The sequence below is a fragment of the Uloborus diversus genome, chromosome 3 (genome assembly GCF_026930045.1).
Source record: "Uloborus diversus isolate 005 chromosome 3, Udiv.v.3.1, whole genome shotgun sequence".
NCBI lineage: Eukaryota > Metazoa > Arthropoda > Arachnida > Araneae > Uloboridae > Uloborus > Uloborus diversus.
This window is the reverse complement of record NC_072733.1, coordinates 122905554-122917726: the sequence shown is the minus strand read 5'-3', so window position 1 is coordinate 122917726 and position 12173 is coordinate 122905554. Positions and strand designations below refer to the sequence as shown.

At 35.6% G+C, this 12173-nt stretch overlaps 2 protein-coding genes across 2 annotated transcripts; one reads left to right on the top strand and one right to left on the bottom strand.

The window, feature by feature from the left end:
* Positions 1-1070: 1070 nt before the first annotated feature.
* Positions 1071-2003, top strand: LOC129218925 (uncharacterized). Its single transcript, XM_054853246.1, has 4 exons — positions 1071-1211; positions 1298-1542; positions 1625-1712; positions 1812-2003. The coding sequence occupies exons 1-4, from the start codon at positions 1071-1073 to the stop codon at positions 2001-2003; spliced, it is 666 nt and encodes a 221-aa protein (XP_054709221.1).
* Positions 2004-5333: 3330 nt separating this feature from the next.
* On the bottom strand, positions 5334-6593 carry LOC129218924 (uncharacterized protein F54H12.2-like). Its single transcript, XM_054853245.1, has 3 exons — positions 5747-6593; positions 5443-5622; positions 5334-5344 (listed from the first exon to the last, which is right to left on the bottom strand). Exons 1-3 carry the CDS (start codon positions 6591-6593, stop codon positions 5334-5336), a joined length of 1038 nt encoding a protein of 345 aa, XP_054709220.1.
* Positions 6594-12173: the final 5580 nt, after the last annotated feature.

Here is a 12173-nt window from a genome sequence, read left to right as displayed (position 1 = left end):
GCTGTTGTTTAGAGTTCCGTAAACAGTTTTTGGAGGTTGCAAATGTGGATCCATTTTGGTACGTATGTTTTGTTTTTCTAAACATATCTACACTTTTTTATTTTCGAGATTTGCTTTTAGTTTTTTAACTTTGATATTTTTTTTCTTTAGCTACATCACTATTGCATCGGCATGCATGGCAGTGTATCGGTCATCACATATCACGCCCAATGCCATGGTTCCCTTACGAGGCTATATTAATTCTACGAATTATAGTGCAGATGCCATTAGATGGTTAGACTATGGGGCAACCAAAGAAGGCATTTGTATAGCTCATGCTTTAAACGGGTTGGGAGAAAAGAAATGGAGCGGTATTTTGGTAGATGGTTATTGCGAAAGTTTGAAGACAGTCTATCAATATCGTGTAAGTTTTTTTTTTCCAGGACTTTATATTTAAAAAACAAATAGTAATTGGATTTTCCATATAAAAAACGTTTTTTCCTTCATACATAATTTCTCTTTCTAGGGTTGTTTTTTTCATGAGTGCCCATCGTGTTATGACAACAGTGTGACAAATCCACTTTCTGGAGTTTCGATGAGCAGTTTGTACGAAAAAACTCAAGAAACTACTGCCAAACTAAAATCCATGGGATTCAAAGTAGTTTAAAATTGGGAGCACGACTTCAAAAACGAAGTGAAGATAAATGAAGAATTACAGTCTTTTATCAAATGTCATGAAGTTCAAGATCGCTTAAAACCTCGTGATGCTTTTTTTGGAGGGCGTACGAATGCTATACGTATGTATTACGAAGGGATAGTAAAATACGTAGACTTTACTTCTCTCTATCCATGGGTAAGTTTCTTAACTTTTCTCTGTTAACTTAATATATTTCTCCCTCCACTTCTTTCTAATCATTATTTTTTAAACTTTTCAGGTGAATAAGTACTGTCGTTACCCAGTGGGTAATCCCACTATTATAACTGAAAACTTTGATGATCCTTGCAAATATTTTGGAATAATCAAATGCAAAGTTTTAGCACCAAGAGGATTGTTTTTACCAGTACTTCCGAACAGATGCAAAGATAAATTAATGTTTCCCTTGTGTCGATCCTGTACTGAGAACATGAGTCAAGAAAACTGTACTCATCAAGATGAAGACCGCGCATTGTTAGGGACCTGGTGCGCAGAAGAACTGAAGCTGGCAATAAAAAAAGGATACAAAGTCATGGAAGTAAGATTTTTTTTTTTGTATAAAAAAGTGGCGAGAGTATTGTTTAGAGCAAATAGGCTAACATGTTTCTTTTTTTTCCACTTTAGATTTACGAAGTTTATCATTTTGAATCTTCGACAGATTCCTTATTTAAAACCTATATTGATCTCTTTTTCAAGATTAAACAGGAAAGCAGTGGCTGGCCTGTAGAGTGTGTGACTGATAAAGAGAAAGAACAATATATTCGCCAGTATGCAGAGAAAGAAGGGGTACATTTAGATCCTTCGTCTGTGATGATAAACCCTGGTCGACGGCAGGTAGCAAAATTAGCATTGAACAGCTTTTGGGGGAGGTGAGCATTATTTTTTTTCATTGTTTTAATCATACTACATGTAAATGAACATAAAACTAATAACTTGCTCTTTTGTTTACAGATGGGGAATGAATATGAATAAATCCAAATTAGAGTACGTCCATACAGTGGAACATTTCAACAAACTTTTCTTGGATTCCACAAAAGACGTAAGAGTTGAATTTTTTCTCCCTTTTCTTACTATTTTTCTTTAATGATTGTTCGTAACGTGAGTTAATGAATGCCTGATTTTTATGTTTGTTGTACAGGTACAAGATGTCTATTTTCCTACACCAGAAATTGCGGCCATACAATATAAAATGGTGGAAGATTTTGTCACAGAAGACATTTCAGCAAACATTTTATTGCAATTTTCACAACAGCTTGGACCAGACTCAAACTTTATGAAGAAATGGATAAGTTGGGGGAGTCTGTGTTGTACCACGACACAGACTCAATAATTTATGCAAGTAATGGCTCAAATGATCCCCCCTTGGGTAATTTTCTCGGTGACTTCACTGATGAATTAAATGGGGACACAATAAAAACATTCGTCTCAGGTATTTTCTTTATCTTATCCACTTTTTTTCGTAATTACTCCATTTAAAATTTTTCCTGTTAATATTTTTTGCTCTCTTACAGGAGGACCCAAGAATTACGCATATGAGACGGCTTCCGGGAACACATATTGCAAAATTAGAGGTTTTACTCTTAATTTTAAAAATTCGTTAGTTTTAAACTTTCATAGTTTGAAAGCGATCATCAGTGAATTAGACTACAGTTCAAAAATTGAAACTCATAACGACCGAAAAATAACACGAGATCCAAAATGAAGGAAGGTACTAAACAAGCCGGAAAGTAAATTTTATAGAATTGTATATGACAAACGCGTCATAAAAGAAAATGTTTCTACAGTCCCCTTCGGCTTTTAAAAAGGCAAAGTGGATTCCAGTCCCAGAAGCAAGAAAAAAGAAAGAAAAAGGCCCTTTTCAGGGCCACCCAAATTAACATGAATTGGAATGTTTACATTGCAAATAGTCTTTTGGACTCACAACAAAAAAAGGTTCTTTTCAGAGCCACGAAAAAACAAAGGCCCTTTTCAGGGCCACACAGAAAAAGACCCTTTCTGGGCAAACTTTTCTTTTTTCAGGACAACTGGATTTCTATATAAGGTGGTAAATTTTTCTCTTTTATTTAAGGTATTAAAAGCTTTGTACACGCGTGAGACATTTATTCAAAATGGAGTTCCCGTACTTGAAACATCCTTCCACATGTATGATTTCAGGTCCCACTGGCTCTGGCAAAACTGTTTTCGTAAAGCGCTTGCTCGAAGAAAACATGTTCAAGCCACAGCCTCAGAAGATTATTTACTGCTATGGAGTCTATCAACCCTTGTTTAATAAAATGAAAAATATTGAATTTGTCGAAGGGTTACCCTCTCATTTAAATACTGTACAAGATGTTGTTATTGTGATTGATGATTTAATGTCAGAACTAGGAAACGATTCGCGGTTGACCAAACTTTTCATGAAAGGAAGTCACCATAGAAATATTAGTTGCATATTCATTGTTCAAAATATTTTTTATAAAAGTACGGAAATGCGAACAATCAACTTAAACTCGCATTATTTAGTGCTGTGCAAAAATCCTAGAGATAAAAGTCAAATTACTCATCTTGCTCGCCAAATGTTTCCAGGCAAAGTTAAGGCTTTTCTAGAAATATTCAACGATGCCACAAGTCTCGCATACGGATACCTTTTTCTAGACTTTAGACCCGAAACTCATGACGTTTACGCATGCGCACAGGATTTTTTCCCGGAGATATAAATTACGCGTACGAGCCTCGTTAGTCATTTATGGTGTATAAACAGGAAGAGGGAACATGTCTGCTGTTGTAGTTGATTTTGAGGGCTTTCAATTTGCCCCACATAGCTATGTTATTAAGGAGCTTGCATTTTACTCTGTGAATCACAATTACCATGGCCGTTGGTCCTTCTTACCTCCTCGACCCTCGGAAGAATTATCATACAGAAAACAGAAAAGTTTATTCTTGGATAATCCGAAACTTACATGGAATGTCTTGGGAAAGCGGCGAATTACCTTACAAAGTACTACGTCACATTCTGACTATGTTATTTGTTTCTTTTACTGACATATACGTTAAAGGTTTGGAGAAGTGCAAATTTTTTGGAAAGTTGTCTGGAAAAAAGTATTGGATTTAAATGATGTTGGTTGCCCTAAATTTCATGAATTAGAAAGCAATTTTATTTTTTGTCCTGTGCATCCCCCTTCCTTTAAGCACTGTGCTTTGGCAAAAGCGGCTGCATACGCCAATTTTCTATAAATAATCAGTACACACCACCAAATACGTCATTTGAAAGCAGAATGTCATCTTTTGCGCAACAAAATTTAGAGCAGCTCCGGCTTTTAAAAAACAGCAAACTTTGTACTGCGCTGTTGAGAAAAGCTCCCAATAGTGTTATAAAAGCACTATGTGAATGCTGTAAGAATTTATTATGCGGCAACATCCCATTCAGTAAACAACGGCTGAAAAGACTGAGACCATATAAAAGGACTCTGCGAGTGTTAGCGCAGCAGAAAGTTCCCTTGTTCAAGAAACGACGCATCCTCGTTCAAAAAGGAAACGGTTTCCTAAGTATTTTAATACCTGCAGCACTCTCTGTTTTATCTTCGCTCATTCATGGATAATGCTAAGAAATATGTGTTGTTACCCGAGGACCAAACGCAGCAACTTGCTTCAGAACATTTATCTACACTTGATAAAGAGATGAACGCCATTTTACTACGCCGCGACCTGGGGGATGAAGAAAAACGTCTGTTGTACTTGCAAATTTTGCAAAAATTTGTAAAGTTTCCTTCTACAAAACCACTGGAATCCGAAATGGTCGAAGAAAGAGGTCCTCCTGAAATTCTGAAAGACATTTTGGAAGCGGCACCAGAGAAAGCAAAAAAGCAAGCGTTGAAGATTTTAGAATTCCTCAAGAACAACCAATCAACTGTTTCATGGAATGATAAAAATGAGCTTCTGGTGCGAGGTCAAACTATACCAAATTCAAACATTACGCAATTGGTCACTTTTTTACTGCGTTCTAGAAAAGGGACGCCAGTTGGACATGAAGCATTCTTGAATGCATTAGAAAATGTAAACTTACCATCCGAGTTTATTCAGAACAAGTATTTGAAAAAAAGTGTTACCAAGCCTGTTGTTAAAAGACAGAAAACTATGTATGCAAAACCACCTGTAACCAAGCTCGTTGTTAATCGACAGAAGAAAATGTATGCAAAGCCACATGGCTGGAAAAATTATTTGTAAATTTTTGCTTTGTGTTTAATAAATATGAGTTAAAAATAAAAAAATAGTGTCTTCAATGTGTTACTATTTTTTTTTAATCTGTTTTTTCGATTATAAAAAAGAGAATTACCCTTAGATGAAAAAAGGAAAGAAAGGAAAAAAAAATACTTTTAGTCAAATGCAAAGAATTTAAAAATAAAAAGCTTAATGACAAAAAAATCTACAAGGAAAAAAATGTAACCGCTGATAAAGAAAATACTTGCATAAAAATTAAATAGAATAAACATTTATTTACAGAAAGAGAGAAAAAAAATTTCCAGATATGTTATTGCTTTGCAGGAAAAAGTATTGTGTGATGACAAAAAAAAGTATAAACACAATAAACAAACTCTAAATTAAAAATAAAAAGAACATTAATTATTTTTTAAAAATCATATTTACACCAAATTTCTTTTTAACATATTGATGCAATTGAAAATCACTGGTTTTCTGAAATAAAGTTTTCACAATGATATCCATACATAAACCTTGACATCTCTTGGTTAGATAGTAAATACAATATTGTCCACACACATTTGAAGTCAAACTTTGAAGAGGTACTTGATTCCATTTTACATGTCCATATTCCTTCACAAATCTTGTAATATGATTGCCATAGGCTTGAGGAGATAAACCATAGGAGTCAAAAAATTCAACTGTTTGAGGGTTTTCTATAAAGAGGGCAATCCAGTGAGTTCCTGGTTCAGTATGCTTATCAGTATTAACATCTATTGCAGCAGGAAACGATGTAATGCAAGGAATCTTATCACAAGGAAAAACTCCACAAAATATCTTGACGCATAGCGATGCCGAAGCAATACTCTGCGAATATCCAAAGAATTCATTAGTTACCGAAATCGTACAAGATGTTTCTAGCTTTGTTGATTTCAATCAAATTTTCAAATTCGGCATACACCATTAAGGAAATGGTTTGAGGTAGAGGCACTTTAAATTTAAGTTCCAGTCTTAAATTACTGTGTCGAACGAGATTTAAATGAGCTACATCACACAGGTCAGGGGACAAATCAAAATGAAATAAGCAGTATCCGTCGGGAAATTCTTCTCTTGACAAATAAAGTCCTCGATCTTCTGAAGTGCAAAATAAATTGTTAAATGCAGGAATATAGTTTTTATTGGTAAAATCAGGCTGCAATGGATTATGAGGCATCGGTTGTCCGTCGATGTAAACTCCGATGAAGTTAATATCATAGTGTTTGAATTCAAATGGTGACTTTTTATAGCTTCCATTAAAAGCATCGTTGTCAACACTGGCTACGACCAAGCGCTTTGGCATTTGTCCAGTAAAGATGTTGTCTTGCACAAAACTCATGTTTCCTCCAGCAATGGAATATACTTTACACAGAACTCTGTTAATAGGATACTTGGCTGTCGTCTTCTCCAAGCTTTTAGCATGCCCCAACACTACGCCAGGGCTGACTCGAACTTTCCGTACAAACATCGATGCTTGCTCGAGGACTACTTTAAAGTTACCATCTCCCAATAAGCAAAACTCTGGTTTGCTTCGTATAAGCTTGATTTTCATATCCACCATATTAAGCATGAGTCGATCTTGATGAAATATGTCAACATGCAGACGCCCTATCATATCCACTGTAGTACTCAGTTTAAACATATTTGCTCTTTTAGCAAATCCTTCGTTAAGGGTCTTCTTTGCGTCAGTTAAATCATAGTTATTCATTTGACCTGCAGTGTCCTTAAAAAACAATTCAGAGGACAACTGTGACGTTTTTGCTTCATATCCGTGGTTTAAATTTTTTCAATAATTGCTCTGTATGGATAAGTGTTGTTGCTCGAAGAGATTAATCTTTCATTCAAGCTAACATCCACCTGGGAAAACAGGGCATGTAAAAATAAATTGACTGGACCCACATTTTCTTTAGTTAATAGAGTTCCATTTCCGTTCACAATTTTAACTTTAACAAATAATAGATTCTGTGACAAGTCCAAATAATCGTCACCAGTCCCAGAAATGTTAAATTCTATTGGGCTACCATCAGATGCATTCGCAACAGGGTGATATTCTATCCACTAGCCTCTTTCAATAACTGTTTGCGTGGGTGGTAAAGTAAATAAATTAAGCTCAGATTTAGCGCATTCAGGAGAATCTTTCAACAGGTAAGCCATTCTGACTGAGAGTCAAAAATATCACGTCCTTTAACTTTCTTGACTTTGGCTCGAATGACTGGTTTATAGGCTTTGCGCTTCCTTTTAAACCTTCCGTGGCCAATCATTTCATCCGCCTTTTTAAAAGCTTTCTTAGCTAACAATTTCCCAACTTCTTTGCCTCTTGTTTTAGCTGAGTGTTCTAATTTCTCACCAGCTAATACATCATTAGTGATCATGGCTCCAGTTCGTAAAGCCTCTTTTCCGATTGTTTTAACTCCACTTCTCAGGAAAGGCAGTGCAGTGCGGAAAAGTTTTGCGAAAAAACCACCAAGGCGGTGTTCCTTTTGCAGAGACAGTCCTTGATAAAAGGGCATACCGTTTCCGGTTTGTCCGACATAATAGTCTTCAAATTTTTTCGGACAGCAAGTGTAAGGAACAAGCATGATTTACGTTTTGTACACAAATGACAATGTACGTTAATGTCATGCAGTATTTATACAATTTGTTTCATGCGAAAATGCAGCACGATGTATGCCATGCCTCGTTCAAAAGGAACGAATTCACCAGAGTGTAGACGCAAATCTATTTCAATTGTTTGAAAATGTTGTCGTATGACAAGTAAGTAGTGAAGTCTCGTATAATGAACATTAACCATTTCACCATCTCTTCCTTCTACTTTGATAATTTTTAACAGAGGAACTTTGACATCACCCACGATTTGTGGCTCTACGAAATCACAATACACATACATGACGGGAAAGGAAGCTGCTGGATCGGCTATAAAAGGACTCTGTACCGTTCCATTAAATTCTCCGACATGAAAACCTAAGAGTTCTGCTATGCCTGTGTGAAGAATGACTTTCCCACCTTCTTTTGTTTGATTGTCACTCGTTTTGTTACAGGATGATAGTGAAATTCTATTTTATTTTTGAATGTCGTTAAAACCATAGCTTTCAAGAGATCTGGGACTGTTTCATAACACCCAGGAGGTATTCGCCGCCCTTGTACCACTCCATCGCCTAAGTCAAATCCGAATAAATTATTGTCCGACCTGATGTTATACCACGAATGAGGGTATATAATATCTGTTAAACCTACTTCCCATTCATGATGACTCAAATGAATACTTGCGGGAAGCTGCGTAATAAAATGGGAAGTTTTATTCTCAGGGAAGAAGCGACAAGAGCTGTCACTGATAAGCGTCACGTAGAATGACATGTTTGTGACTGAATGAAGGAGTAAGTACAGCACTGTTTTATATCCCTTTCACATCATTCACCCATGCATTGAATTTTTCAGGATAGCCTTGAAACTTAACAAAATATTCCGTCCTTCCTAATCGTCGTCTTGTCTTTAGTATCTTTTCGATGGGATAATACCCGGAATCTTTCATTTTCTGAAGCTCTTGTGAGTAAAACGTCCCGTCTAACACTTCGCCAGTGAGATCTTTTAGCTTATAAACTACGGGATTTCTGGGCAATACTTTATGGATCGTAAATATTTCTCTCGTCCAATTCTGCTCATATCCTTTCTCAAATCGCAATTTTTCTTTACTTATTCTTACGGTATCTCCTACTTTAAGTGAAGATTTACTTCCATGCCTTGGTGTGGTTTCAAGATCCCCATAAAGATTTTTCCAAGCAATATCTTGATTACCTATGTTAACTGAAGAAGGCTTCATTTTTATGCTTCGATGCCACGTATTATTGTAACTGTAAACCAGTTGATCAATCACATTGATGTTAAGTTTCGTATTCATTTCTGTAAAATATTTCCACAATTTTGTCTTAAGTGTACGATTAAAACGCTCAACGACAGATGCTTTTGTTGAATTGTTTGTTGTAAAAAAGTGTACATTTTTCTTTTTCAGGTATTTTTGCACTTGATTGTTTGTAAATTCTTTACCTGCATCTGTCTGCATTATTTCCGGTGTTCGTTCTGAAAATATAATTTCAAATGCGGATACGATTTCATCACTTTTCTTACTGTTTAGAGGAACAACCCATGCATATTTTGATAGAATGTCCAGGCAAGTAAGTAAATATTTATAGCCATCATTGGTATCTGCTAGGGACTGCATGTCGACCAATTCAGATTGAAACTGCTCGTTTATACTTCCTACGATAACTCGATTTCTCTGGAACTTGTGTCTGATAGGCTTGTGCAAAGTGTACGAGTCCTTGGTCTACAACCATTTTTTGATCTCCTTTGTCTTCACGCGTCCTTTTAAAGCACGATGTAAAGCATTCACACCTCCAAAACTTCCTGGAACTTGAGGATCCCGATACAGAGGATTCAGAACCTTGTCCATCACAGCAACGATTATGATCAATCCGTACGCTAAAGTTCATATCGATACAATGAGGTAAAAATGTTTGGGCACCTCTTTTTATACGACTATATTATAAGCATACCAGAAACTCACAACATTCTCTATACTTTGTTGCAATAAAAAAAGATGCTCAGACAAGTAACAGTAAAAATTTACTCCTTTTTCAAAAAACTCATTAATAACTCATTTTTCACAAAAAATTTGAGTCATTGCTTTCATCATACTCCTTATAGTTAAAATTGAATAAACTACTCTTGACTTTCATCATCGAATTTAATGCAAATAAATGCTTTGGGTGATAGTCAGCTGTGCTTGTATATAACCTTTAAATCGTTTGTTCTTCGTAAGTTTCCACAGCCGAGCGGTCTTGCGTGTCAGCAAAACCGTCGACTGTGGAAACTTTATGCCCCAGGATCAAATCCCACCAGAAACATTTTTTATTTCAAGAAAATAAATAAATAAAGTAAATACATATTCACAAAAAAGTCATAAAAATAATCCGACAGATGGCGCCACCATATTTCAACCATTTAAATTATTTTCCATAATATTTCCACATTCCTTTTTTGTTCCTTCGAAAACAAACCCTCTCTTGAAAAATAGATTCGCAATTAAGCAGTTTTATCATTCATTATCACTAGATGGCGCCACCAGCATATCTTCTCATTTAAGTTTGCACTTTCAGCTAAGCTTTCTGTCATGGCCCTAGCCTCCGATAGATGGCGCCACAGCTGAATGTTATCCATTTAAAGCTTTATTATCCTTCCTCAGTAACTGCTTAGTCCGGCCTAGTGGTTAGCACAGCCTCGTTCGGAGCGAAAGGTCCCGGGTTCAATTCCCAGGGAGAGCATTTTAGAATATTACCCTCGTAAATATTTCAGAAGAATTTCAAAAAAATAAATTAGGCTAATTACTCAATTAAAGAAAACAAATTAATTAAACCATTCGAGCTCAGACATGAATAAACATGTTAAATGACGAAATACAAGATGGCGGATGATTCAAGATGGCGTCGTTCATGACGTCATAGATGACGTCATCCTACCCCCATAAAAGGTTACAAGAAATCAGTGACGTCATTAATGACGTCATCCAAAAATACCCTCCTAAAAGATTACAAAAAAATCACGTGACCCGTCACGTGACGACCACGCCCACTGTTGAGTTGTTTCCCTCCTTCTGTGGCCTAGAGTGGCCTACTTACTACTCATGACGTCCCCCCCAATTGGGCACCCCCGTTGATTCAAGTACATTTGCTATGAGTATGCAAAGCTAATCACACAGCGTTAATAATTAACTGCAGCATAAGAAAGAGAAGTACAAATTGTTGCAGTTACATTTTATTTCAGTAAGAAGATTGTTATAAGAAACGTCACAGGCGACAATATAATCACACACCCAAACATACCAAACGATCATAATGTCGTCTTCTTCTTTACAATAAGTCTTTGAGCTGTCCTGCAAATCGCAGTAACGTACACACGACGATGCATATTATGTGAACACAAGAACGCAAAATTACACACATGCTCAGAATTCACCCCCTTCCCCCTACTGTGTGACGTTTCTAAAAATATTTTTTACCTAATTTAACTTATTCTGCAATTTTATTCGATTCCGTATGGCACGTCTCGTAAAGAAACATGCACTTATTTTCTGCTTTTTATAACTTATCTAGCAAATAAATACATAATTAATAATCCAATCGCTTTTTTTAATAGAATATATACAAATGTTTGCCCAAGCTGCAACTAAGGAGTAAAACGGCTGTAATAATTTAAACTTGGGTCCAAGCCAAACGTCAACTTTACAATTGATGTTGCAATCCGAAAGCATGATTTTATTTCTCTGTATTGATTGATACTTTTCTTTTTACTGGGAATTGCAATAAAAAAAAATAGTTTGAATTTTGAGATCTTGAATTAAAATTATGTTTTTCGCAATCACGAATTGCGATTGGACCCAATTCGTTGGGTTTCTTGTATATACTAATAACTTTTATCGCAACCATAATTTGAACTCAAGGCGTCAAAATTCAAATGAATGTCAGTAGCTCGATACTGGATGTTGGATGCTGTGTGCTGGATACTGTTTTGGCGTAAATTGATTGTGTGAAGACAAGAAGATCCTATATAAATAACTCGATTCCGAAGCACATGAACGCCTGTTATATAAACATAAAAAAATCAAATCAAAGGATGCGGACCTCATCCAATGTGGTGAAGTGAAAACAATAAGCAATTCGTGATTGCTCAAAAAAAAAAAAAAAATCGTTGATTGAAACATAAAAGGCTGTATATTTTGAAGCAGGGGGGGGGGGGTAAGCATTTCCTATACATAAAACTGTTAACCCGCGACATGAATAACACGTATGTCAGATTTTGTGACGATTGGCTGAGTAGATTTCGCGTAAATATTTATTACACATGTGCATAAGAATGGAAAAATGTCTAGAAAAACAAAACTCCAATTATTTTACAAAATTTGATTAGTTCATTATTCAACACAGAGTATTTGGATAAATAATTAGATTACCAACATTTAGTCTAGAATTAAAAAGTAATCTTGAATAAAAAGACTCAGGGCAGTAGGAATGAAGATATATTTTCCTTTGTAATTTTTTCAAATGAAATTGCATTGCATATTTTGAATAATTATCTATCATTTTTTGCCAATATTTTGATGTCTCACTAACATACAGAAATATAATGTACAAATTATTTGTATCCGATTATTTAAAAAATAAATAATATATTCACTTATGTTCCACAGTCGATAAGAGTATAGTTGTTAACATGGCTTACTGATTATAATCATTCC